Consider the following 12455-nt stretch of genomic DNA (forward strand, 5'->3'; position numbering starts at 1 on the left):
TAAATATGTTGAGCACTTGATTCTCATAACATGATGTCTGTTTTAGTGGTCCTTTACCAGGAGAAAAAAAATCTCTGCAGGAATATTACAGTGCTAGGGTGTCCCATAACCAGCCCCACCAAATGACACAGTGATTACGATTTATTACAAATTACTACTCTACCTATGAAAAGTTATTCTGTCTTTCTCTGTGTATATCCGCATGCTGCACAAGCCGGCATGTTTGAAAACATAAGTGAGATTAAATAAAAATGCCACCAACAATAAAGAGCGACAACGTGAATGCAGCAGCCCATAAGTTTGTTTGCTTTGTTTTGAGGGGAGGCAGAACAACAACGGCTGCGCGGGGAAGGGGAAACGCAGAGTAACCTAAGTGGCTTCAACATTTTGACGTCACTTCGTCTCATGTTTTATCTAACCTCTCCGATGGGTCATGTGGTCGCTGTGCTCCGGAAGTTGTTCTGTATGTGTGTGTTTGGAACTGGTAACGGGACAGGAGGGAGCGGTGTGTTGATATGTTGTTGAGTTCGGTCCGATGTAAGTTATGGATTGTTTCCTGGAGTCGCAGCGGGGAAGTGAGGGGCGACCAGGAGCGAAGGACAGGGTGGGGTGTCATTGTATGTGAGAAAATGGTGGTTTAATGGTCAGCTGAAATTTCAAGGTACAAAGAGGACAGTTAAAAGAATACAGAGGCAGGTCTAGATTGCGAGCTCAATCAATGAAATGGTGTCAGATAAATCCCAAATAAAATCAGTGAATCACAGGTTCTGATGCTGGTCCTTATTGTCTCTGGACAGGTCACATTTCTGGCTGTTCAGAGATCAGCAGCGATGGGGCAGACGGGGCGCTGAATGTTAGGTATTAATAAAGGAATAGTGATCCATGAGATGGAACAGTTTCAATGTGAATAAAGGCTAAGGAGGTTAGCATTCTTGAGCTTGGAGAAGGGATGGGTATGTTAGAGGTGTAGAAAGTTATGAGTGGGATGGAAGTGGAACTATTAAATAGGGAGAAAAGGAATGGGCCACATAGTACAATATTGTGTGTTATATAACTTATGTTTTAACATTTGTACCACACTATAAATGTTATGTAAGCCATATTGACTCCGAGCCTTTCTTGGACTAATGCGGGATAGAAATGTCAACAAATAAAATGCCAAAATTGGGGAATGAAGGGGATAATTTATTGTAAACAAACAAATATGGACTGTGTTTCTGCACTGTGCCTGTTATGTTTTTTATGTGTTTATATATGTGATAGACCTATATCAAAATATACTTAAAGCCAAAATAAATCAGACATCAATAAAAAAAAAATAAAGCATCATATATACATTCAAACATTAAATTAAAAGTATCCAATAATGGATATGCTGGCTGTAAGTATATATGTACATAATAATACTACAAAAGTAAATCATTTGCTCATTGCATTGTGTAAATGGAAAGGCTTGACTTTCCATTTACACAATGCAACGAGCAAATGATGTAACATAACAATGGTAACACAGTAGATGACGGCAGGATAAGACCTGCATGGTCCATCTAGTCTGCCCAACAAGATAAACTCATATGTGCTACTTCTTGTGTATACCACCTTGATTTGTATCTGCCATTTTCAGAAGTCTTGCCCAGCACTAGCCCCGCCACCGATTTTGGATCTTTAACAAGGTATATGTACATAATAACATAAAAAGTTTCACAAAAACTCAAAAGCCCAAACCACAAAACTCAAAAGCCAAAACCACAAAAAAAGGCCATATAAATGATCTTAAAGGTATTATTTTAAAATCACACCTTGAAAAAAATATAGGGCCCCTTTTAGTAAGCTGTGGTAAGCCCAACGTGGGTTTACAGCTCGCTAAACAGGAAGTACCACCGGGCTACCGCAGCAGCCAGCGGTACTTTCCACCCCTAGTGTGCCATCATATCCGGCGCTACAAAATATGTCTATTTTTGTATCGTCGGAGTGTATCCGGTGGTAATTGGGCAGTGCCGGTTACTGCCGGGTTAGCGCGGGAGACACCCCTACCACCACCTCAATGGGTGCTGATAAGGGCTCCCCCCCCCCCCCCCCCCCCCGAAATGGCTGCATGGCAAGTGCTTTACTTGCCACACAGCCATTTCTTACAGGAAAGAGAGCCTTCCCTTTTACCCGCTCCAGTAAAAGGGGGCCTCAGCACATGTGAAAAACACGGGCCGACGCCAGTGCAGGCCCCCTTTTGCCACAGCTTGGTAAAAAGGGCCCATATTTACCAGTCTGCAGTTGGTCCTATATGCAAGAAAATAAAAAGAGACCGACTATAACCTTTAAGAACAAGTAGAATCTACACAAGAGAGAAGGAAAGCATTTCTCTCTCTTAGGGCTGAAACTTTAGCCTTGGGGGCATTCTTTTACCTCAATTATCCTTGTAAGTGTGTAGTTAAGTACCTAGGGATAAAATATGTATTTTTCCAACCTGAACATCTTAGTGAATTTGTTAAAATTAAGAAATTGACTGCTGGTTAGTATCAATGCTGAGGTAATATTTAGAATGGATTGATGTGTGCTAAGCTATATAGTGCTTTGTTTTGCTTTTCCTGTTAAAGATCTCTCCTGTTAAATTCCTTTCTTACGTGACCTTAGTTATTGTGGTCTAACAAGGATAATATAATTATTTTGAAGTTATTCTATTGTATAAAAATATGGATCCGAATTACCTGTACAAGTTTGTATATGGCTTGTAAATAATTCTAAAAGCATAATAAAAAAAAGAAAAAAAAAAGAAAGAACAAGTAGAAGCACCTATAGAAATATAGCAATGTCAAAGCCATGCTATTGGATATTAGGCACAATATTATGTTCTTGAAGACATCAATAAGGCAACAGTCCCGTGAGGCATCTCATTATAACCCTTTCTAATGAATAATCCCACTAGATAATCTAAAATATGGTTGTAGTAACGCAGGTTTCTCAGGACAAACCCAACCAGTCAGGTTTTCAATGTATTTATAATGAATCCGCATGATTTGCATACAATGGAGGCAGTGCATGCAAATTTATCTCATGTGTATTCATTGTGGATATCTCGAAAACCAGGCTGAACTGGTGGGTCTCAAGGACTGGGTTGAGAACCCTGCTCTGTCGCAAGCTTTTTGCATTGATCCCTTAGACCGTAATAGAATTGATCTTTCTGTATGAGAGGTGGGGAGTTCTGCAAAATATTTGTCCTGTCTGTACAATCATTACACATCAGGATACTCTGATTTAAGGAGCATTTAAAAAATACATAAGTTTTATAATATTTTACCTGTAGGACTGATTAGAATAGCAGAAATGCTCTTTCACATGTTGGAGGATGTAATATAGGTGGTAGGATTTCAAAAGCAATTCAGACTTTTAACATGCTAAAGCCCAACAGATTTGTATTTGAGTAAATATCTTCTTGGAGAATGCCAACCTCCATCCCTCTCTTTCCCAGAAATGGCTTATGCTTATTTGGTGGGTCCATGTTTCTACTGGGCTGTAGATATATGTTGCCAGTTGTATGTGCTTGGACTGATTTGGAGGACACATTTGCATCAGTGTCTTGTCTTTTTTTTGTTTTTTTAAATTTAAACTGTAACATCATAAAATTAACTTCTCTCTTCTTGGTCTCTTTTCCTTTCCATGCAACAAAACCAGTTGCCAAGAGCAAATCAAAGTAAGTGTTTTTCCTCTTCTATGCAATGAATTTAGAGACTGATCTTCTGCACAAAGTGTAAAAGGCATCGTTCATTCCAGAAGCCTGTGAGATGCCATGAAGTGCCTGCAGCATTACAAAAATGTTAACCTTTTATGGCTGTATGCTAATCCAAAATCCTAATTAGGAGCTTCAACGGAATGTTGAAATTGTGTGGATTTCTTAGACATATATTTATAAGTGGGAGACTTACTTTAGAAGCCAAATTTTTAGGGTAACTGGCTGGGTTCATTTGGGGGAGATCCAGCTTTTGCTGTTTGAGCTGCAAAGGCAGCAGTCGCGGGGTTTTGTGAGGGAAGGATTCTCAGCCGTCATACAAGTATGTCCCTTATTGATCAGGTTCTGGGGTATGTGCCTGGGTTCTAAAGGGAGTTCATGCCAAGGACGTGATTTGTTATGGCTGGGCTACACAAAAGGAGTATAAAATGGAGTAAGTTAGCGAAGGGTCGTAGCACAGTAGACCCAACATGGGCCATTTTTTCAACTGAACTGGAAGCTCACAAGAGTAGAAAGAAAATGCTGGGTCAAAAATTACACTGCTCCATTCATGTTTAAAAGTGTGTTTGTATCTAATTGCTGAAGTGGAAGTGATGTAATGTTAACATCTGAGTAGTTTTTCAATTTTTTCTGGATCTGTACTACAGATTAAGAGATTTCCAGATTGCAGACAGAAGCTGTTATTCATTTGCAGGGATTTTAAAGTTTTTTCAGGACTTGCAAAGGGCAAAACTACTGGGGGGGGGGCATTTATCTCCTGACAAGTGCATGGAGCTCTCTCATTCTTCTCTCCACCCTACCTGGGACCAGTCCTCTCTGTCTCTCCTTTCTGACTCCCCTACCCTTCAGCTCTCTTTCCTCCCTCCTCTCCCATGCTTTCTTTTCTTCCTGTGCACTATGGCCTTCTCGCTCTTTCCTGCCTCTCCACTCTAGAATCTCCTCATGCCCTTTCATGTTTTCTGGGCTCTGGTACTCTCCCCCATTCCCTCTCCTCCAGAGATGTAAATGTTTCTGCCTTGTCACCTGCTCTGGGGCTTGCTAGGTGAGAAAATGCACTTGTTCAAGGTGCGAGGGCATGTGCATTTTCAGAACTGTCCCAGTATTTATACTACATGACAGAATGGGCAGAATCATGCTTTCAGCATGAACATTATTTCAAAATGTGGTGCCCAAGAGACTTGAATTGCTCATCTGATTTCCCAAGGGCAGAAACAGTGTGCTAGAGAGAGCAGGGAAAATAGCTTTAACGCCCTCATTCTAGAACTCTAACGCCTAATTGTAAGTTTTATGTGTAAATATGTTATTCAAGCACAATACCAGTGCACAGTCACAAAACAAATGTGAACCTGCAAAAGCACAAAACTAGTTCACACAAGCCAATAAAGCAGGTGAAGAGTTTTAATTTTATCCCGTAAAACAGTACTCCCATAAACCCCCCATCCCCTCTCAACCCAACCCAGTGATGGATAGTTAAACATGCCCTCTATAAATTAAGCAAATGACGGTTAGTTCTTGGTGTGAGTGTAGCCCAGAATCTATCTCAAGTCTTTTGAAACAACCACTCCTTGGCCAGCTGAAAGTACTGGATGGTCATTCACTCCAAGCGCAAGACAGCATTGAAATGCGCCAGATCTGCACGGAGGGTGCCTCTGGATGCAGCCAAGCATGCAAAATTGTCTTTAAAGCAAACAACATGGCACGTTCCAAAAACCTGTGCAGTGTACTCAGGGCTGGTTGTTCCAAGTCATAGTGCCCAAAAAGCATCAAAGGGTGTTGAACAATCTGTGTGTGCCAGAGTTGAGAGAGGGTGCACAGCAGATGCTTCCAGAGGGCACTGTCCAAGGGACACAACCAGAACATATGATCCAAATCTGCCACTGGAGAATGACATATAGGACGATCTGCCACCTGCACCAGACCTGTTGTGCAAGCTCGGCACAGGGAGATGTACAGACGCAAAGCAAATTTGCAAAGAATCTCCTAATGCTTGATGCTGTCTGATACAGTGCGAATAGACAAAACAAACTGCTGCAGTTGATCACCCGTTAACGTGCGTCGCAAATCTCGAGTTCATGCATAATCAATGTCCTAAGTGGTCTCCTGAAGATAGCGATGGTAAAACATCAAGTGGACTTCCATTTGAGATTCTCAGTGTTGTAGATAAAGTCTCCTGCACATCCGCGCAAAGATGCTGAAATAGTAGCGAGTTAGGCGCAGGTCCCTGGAGCTCCACCGATGTGCATCTGGCAAGCTCACTGCATCACGTGATCTCCCAAATTGTAGTATTTGCATGCTGAAATTATAGAATGGTATCACTTACATATATGAATGCACACTTACCCTTAGATTCTATTTATTGCACCCAAATTTCTGCAACCAGCCTGCGTGCATCAGAGGTGCACATGCAAATAAATTAACCAATGAGCTTGGAAACATCAGTAATTGGGTGCTAACAACCAATTATTGATATGAATTGGCATCTCGCTGCGGGCTATTCTATAAAGTTTGATGCCTAACTTAATTGCACATATCTGAAAAGGGGGCATGTTGGGGTGTTCCAAAAAGTGCGTGGATTTACAGAATTCGCCTGGCATTTACAACTGCTTTTAGCACACATAAGAACAGAACCCAAAAGTTAGGTGCAGGATCCATACCAAATGCTATTCTAGAAAGGGGGCATAACCTGTATAGAACAGCACTTGGTGCTCAAGTTTTTCAAAGCCATTTATTGAATTCCCTCCTTATGTGCCTAAGTGTTATTCTGTAAGCACTTACCTCTGGATTCTATATAGCGTGCCTACAGATCTGATTCTGTAACAATTCACGTAACTTACAAAGCTAATGAGCACTGATAACAGCACTTAACAAGCAATAATGAGCACTAATTGGCACTGATTAGAATTTACGCGCACAACTCGTTCAGTGTATTCTGTAACGAAGTGCACCAAACTAAGGTGTGCAGGCAAAAAGGGTTGTGGTTATGGTGGGGAAATGGGTGTTTCGTGAGTGTTCAGAAATTTACACACGTAGTTATAGAATATGGCCCAGTGCGCATGAATCTATGCGCAGGGATTTATGCCACATTTTCTGTAATTGGATTTACGCCAGTTATCGAATAAGCTTAGTTGATATTTTGGCGCCCAAAACTACTCGCATCCATTTACACCAATGAAAACATGGAGTAAATCCCTGCTCATAGATTTATGGGCCTTAAACTAAAACTACTCGCAACCTAAATCTAGCCGCCAGTTATAGGATATACTTAGTCTAATTTTTTTAGGCGCCATATATAGAATCTCCCCCAAAGTGTGTAAATGGAAGGGGGTATACACGTGGGCGGGAACACTGAAAGCTGCATGCTAAAAGGCCACTTTTCCATGTGGGCATTTACACCTGCTATGTATGTAGGTGCAGAGTTACTAATTCACGCTCCTATTCTGTAATGGAATCTGAGCGCCCAAATGCCGATACAGAATTTGAGCTCGGCGCCCTGCATCTAAGTGCCTAACTTTGGCATCTAGTTACAGAATTGCTTCCTAAGAGTCCTCTGTGTACCTATAACTAAATCATTCACATTATAGATGGTGCACACAAATGTTACTATCAGCACCCGAATGTTGTAAACCCTCGGCCCAGACTGTGCTGAGTTGTGTTGCTCCAGTGCAGTGGTATAAAAGTGATGCCATTGTGTTTGGAATAATAGAGCTAGTATTTCAAATGTTGTTCAGCATAATTAAACTTATTGCAGGCATTGTATTCTTAGCTCTGTACATGGAGATTCTCTTAATTTGGTGGACCTGTTTTTAAAAAAAAATCAGACCAAGTTGTTCTGATGGTCTGTCTTGTCCTCTTCAGTGCTGTTCTGTTTCCCATTGTAGGCTCCTCCTTGTGCAGATGATGAGTGCAGCAGGGACTGGTTATCGCTTCAACATGGTGAGAAACCGGCTGCAGGGCAAGATGACCCTCAGACAATATGATCCAGTTGGTAAGCACTGAAGTAGGAATGGGAACAGCAACCAGGCCTAGCTATTGGCAAGCCTATATTTCAACCTTTGTAGAGCTAGCCATGAAGCAACACACAGAACAAGTGTGTTGATCCTGCAGGGAGGGGTGTCTGCTGGCTTCTGTGTTATGCTGGTAATGCAACACATCCAAAAATCTCGTAGACTGATGAGAGAAGTCATCTGAGAAGTTTGCCGAGTACTGTCCTCCCCAAATTACTTGAGATGTCAATGCAGTCGGTCATCTTAATAGCAGATTATGGACTTTTCCTTCAGGAGCTTAAAACCTGAATATGCTAACTGCTGTTACCACATCCTCTGGTGATGAGTTCCAGAGCCTAACTATTCTTTGAGTGAAAAAGAAATATTTTCTCCTATTCATTTTAAAAGTATTACCATATAACTTCATGGAGTTTCCCTTATTTTGTGTACTTTTTGAAAGTGTAAAGAATCCATTCTCATTTACCTGTCAAATCCCCTGAGCTGTCTTTTTTTTTTTTCCCCAGGGTGAAGAGCCCAAACCTTTTTAGCCTTTCCTTATATGAGAGGAGTTCCATCCCTTTAATGGTTTTGGTTGTTCTTTGACCCTTTTCTAATTCCACTGTATCTTTTTTGTGATAAGGCGATCAGAATTGCACACAGTACTCAAGGTGAAGTCATACAATGGAGCGATACAGAAGCATTATAATATATTTTCTTATTTTATAACCCTTTCCTAATAATTCCCAGTAGTCTGTTTGCTTTTTTGGCTGCCACCACACACTGAGCAGAAAATTTTAGCATATCGTTTACAATGACACCTAGATCTTTTTCTTGGGTGGTGACTTTTAAACTGGAACTTAGTATCCAGTACTATAACTGTGGTTTGGATTATTCTTCCCAGTGTGCATCACTTTGCATTTGTCCACATTAAATTTAATCTGCCATTTGGATGCCCATCTTCCAATTTGCTGAGGTTGTCTTGCAATTTTTCACAGTCCGCATGGGTTTCAACAACTTTGAATAGTTTTTTTGTCATCTGCAAATTTTTAATCCTCATTCATCGTTCCCATTTCCAGATCATGTATAAATATGTTAAATGGTCCCAGTACAGATCCCTGAGGCACTCCACTATTTATGGGGCCTGATGAGGAGAGAGGAAAGATTGTATTGGAAGGGGAGGTGGGGGTGCAAATGGGCAGACTACAAAGTAGAAGTGGGGGTTGGGGGTAATAGAAAGGACAAGTTGTAAAGGGAGTGTGGTGTAGGAGAGAAAAAAAAATAAAGGAACTATGATGAAAAGCCATGATTTGTGGAGAAAGTAAAAGCAGAAGATGGGGGGGAATGAAAGGACAAGAGGAAGTGACAGACAGTGAAAAAAGACAGAGTATAATTAAACATGGAGGGAGAAAAGAACAGATGGGCAGACCCAGGGAGAAAGTAAGTGAGATTATGGGAAACTAAAGATTACTGATTAAAAAAAACATAATGGAAGAGGAGGCAAGGGAGAAACAAGCCATTTAAAATATTCCAATATTTGCCCCTGACCTGTTTTGTTAAATATAATTTTCTTATTAGATCAGGGGTGAGCAACCTTTATACATAGAGGGCTGTATGAATGTTAGTACTATCCCTAGCGGGCTGCACACAGAAAATTAACAATGCACCATATAATTCACTGCCCACAAAAATCAATGTGATAACTGAAAGAACATAAATTATTACTGGAATGATCTTTTATAATATGCCGCTGCCTTTCCAAACAGTTGCTAACACTGTTGAACAAGTCTTGTCCCGTTTTATCCATTCAACGGTTCTCCTGACAACAAAATTCTGGGTAATGACTCTGCAGGCTGATTTCTCTGTGTACTTCCTGTGGTTTTGCAGACCACATGTTGCCCACCCCTGTATTAGATAGCTAGCTACTGTGTAACTGCAGGGCTGATAAGAGTGGTAGGCAGATAATCTTATGGTACCTATGCAGTCATAAAGCTGCTTATGTTGATCGTGTTTACAATGTGCAATACAGAAACTCATTCAATCAATATTGGGAACATATGTCTGCACAGATTAACCTTAGGCTTTTAACAACAACCAGTTTCTCTAAACATATATAACTATGACTATTTTGTAGATGGAAGGGCCTTGAATTCTTGACAATTTATTTCTCTTTGTACAGTTATCAAATTCTTCTTTCCTTTCACAGTAAAAACACACGTCCTTTTCTTTGAGAAGAGAAAAATCCGCTCTGTTTAAAAGCAGGCCTTTGAGTGGATCTGTGTTCTGAGGAAGCCCCACCATGTGTGCTGGAAAGAGAGGAAATAAGTGCAGCCCCAGCCTCCTGTCATGGAAAGCCCATTGTGAAGGAGAACAATGCTGAGAAGGAGACAGTTTCATTGCTGATTCAAGATCAGTCCCACAACCTTTTATTTATCTTTTCTGCTGATTGTTTTATTTTACAATGTATAATAAAATATATACCATTATCATCAAGAGAGAATTTCGTCTGCATTTTTGTTTTAATTGGCTAGTCTCTTCAAGGAACTAACACTCCCTGCTAGTAATAATTTCTGTAGTAGGATTCCAGGTTTCTGTTGAATTGCCATGACACTACAGTAATGAGGGCAGTTCTTGCTAGTATCACCACTGGCTTATCCAGCTAATCTCTTGCAAGTGGAGTTGAATTGCTTACCTGTAATGAGAGCTCTTTAATAAGAGCAACTCGATGAAGTCACAAAGATGGGTTGCTAGTATTTCTTTCACCAAGTCACATGCAGCAGAGCTCATGTGACTCATTTATGCGACTTCTTATCTGCTTGTTTTCAGAGAAAGCAAACTTTATTGCCTATAGTGGGTGTTCCTTGATGAACGTGCCATACTGACAGATCATGTGACCACTACATGCCTAAACTCAGCAGAAGACACTCTGGTTATCCTTCTGTGGGAATCCTTTTGAGGCTACTTGTGAGTTAGGTGCTCATTTTCAACGCACATAGACTTGCAAAGTTACACAGTAACCTGTGTAAGTCTATGTGCTTTGAAAATGAATCTTATCGTGTACTAGCAGGTGGCTAAAAAAAGTGGTCCATTGCTTTTAAGTACCTTTGCCATGGCTATATCTCACACTTGCTGCTTGTCTTTTACGTACAGTGAGAAGCAGCTCTAATGTGGACTATAGTTTCATTTCTGATGTGGCTTGTGCTTGGCAGTCAGTTACTACATAGTAGCTGTACATTGCTGTGATCCTTTTGGATAAAGAGGATCAAACTGTGAATTACTGTGCTACGTCACCACTCGTGTGGGTAAGGCACTTGTAGGTAATTGATAAGACAGACGTTGAGGCTACAGAGCTCTTTTCAGAAGAAATAACACCACAAGTCCGGCTCACACACATCATCATCTTTGGTAGTTCTTCTGTTGGTTGGTCCCTTCAGAGGTCTAGCAGCCTGGCAAGAATTCTGCAGGACTGATGTAGTAACTGGAACTCTGTGCTTTACTAAGACATGTTGAGTTCTACTCCACAGCTAATTACTATCATTGGTTTCTTTACAGCATTTTGGCTAACATGAATTCTGGTTTAGCAGTAATAGACTATTTGTATGTCTTCCTGATCAGTAACACTGTTGTGCAGGAAAATAGAATTCTAGACAGGGGAGAGTGGTATTTGCATTATTAATGGCAAGAACCATCCACAAAGTGTGGCTGACGTGGTATATGCTGATTTTGTGAAGAATCGGCACAGCATCAGCGGGACATGTAAGATAAGCCAAATGATGTAAAAATGCTTGTAAATATAGAAAAGGGGTACTGTGCATTATTTTTTTATCCCCCTGGGCATTAAACCTCTCGGGAATGTATTAAGATAAGTTACCCTACTCTGCAGCAGTGTATTAAAGTCAATATAATGTGGATAAGCCAGGAAGTGGATGTTAATATCTAGGACCCTGCAGCATAGGTGTGCTAAACTAAGCACAGTGCTACAACGTAGTTTCAACATTGATTTTAAGGCTCAGATTAATTAAAACAATGATTTTTGTTTGGATGAAAACAAATTTCATGTAGATTCCAGCATTAGCTAGAATAAATCTTGTGGTAAATCTTTCTTGAAGGGATAGGATGCTTGGGTTCCAGCTGCCAGCACACTCACTGATGCGATGAAATTGGACCGCTTGATCATTTCCTCCATGCTGAGGTCTGGATAATGAGCCATATAGAAAGCCAAAGTTCCCACAAAACTATCTCCAGCACCCTAAATAAGAGGAAAAGCACAGCTGTGACAGGCATTCTAGTGTACACAACCACCTTAATATATAAAGATCACTGATAAAAAAAATTTCCCATTACCTAGAACAAACAGAACGTATAATAAAACGTAAGGCAAAATAATAGACTACAACAATTAACAATACAAATATCAGAAATTAAAATAATCCCATCTTCCATCCTGCTAACCAAACCTAAAGGCCTCTATACTGCAGTAGATGTCATAAAGTCAACCAAAGATATTTGCAACCAGGCACACAGAGCAGTGTGCTATTTGGGGTAGAAAATTGCAGAGAAGCAGTGCAGAATGAATTTCATGAAAATTCTGCTTCCCACAGTATCATAAAGAGACTAAGGGTAAGATTTCTGCCTCCTCAGATAAGCATAACGGTAAGATCCACATTTTACCAGGTGAGGAAAAAGCCTTTGACTACATTTACTTTCTAGATTTTTGTGAAGCTGGTACTTTCACTTAGAAACCTTTTTATTAG

General features: G+C 40.5%; 2 protein-coding genes across 3 annotated transcripts in view; one reads left to right on the plus strand and one right to left on the minus strand.

Annotated features, from left to right (window-relative positions):
* Positions 1-387: 387 nt before the first annotated feature.
* Positions 388-10194, plus strand: MRPL33 (mitochondrial ribosomal protein L33). Of its 2 annotated transcripts, none has more exons than XM_030195888.1 (4): positions 388-463; positions 3667-3685; positions 7600-7706; positions 9908-10194. In XM_030195888.1, the coding sequence occupies exons 1-4, from the start codon at positions 406-408 to the stop codon at positions 9955-9957; spliced, it is 234 nt and encodes a 77-aa protein (XP_030051748.1). In that variant the 5' UTR covers positions 388-405; the 3' UTR covers positions 9958-10194. The 2 variants fall into 2 exon arrangements, with proteins under 2 accessions (XP_030051748.1, XP_030051749.1); XM_030195889.1 differs by having other exon boundaries at positions 450-537.
* Positions 10195-10844: 650 nt separating this feature from the next.
* The window catches only part of RBKS (ribokinase), a 250625-nt gene continuing 249014 nt past the window's right edge, over positions 10845-12455 (minus strand). The window contains exon 8 of the mRNA XM_030195886.1: positions 10845-11950. Coding sequence (XP_030051746.1) covers positions 11777-11950 — 174 coding nt within the window. The 3' untranslated portion in view covers positions 10845-11776. The remainder of the gene's footprint in view (positions 11951-12455) is intronic.

This window comes from Microcaecilia unicolor, chromosome 3 (assembly GCF_901765095.1).
Source record: "Microcaecilia unicolor chromosome 3, aMicUni1.1, whole genome shotgun sequence".
NCBI lineage: Eukaryota > Metazoa > Chordata > Amphibia > Gymnophiona > Siphonopidae > Microcaecilia > Microcaecilia unicolor.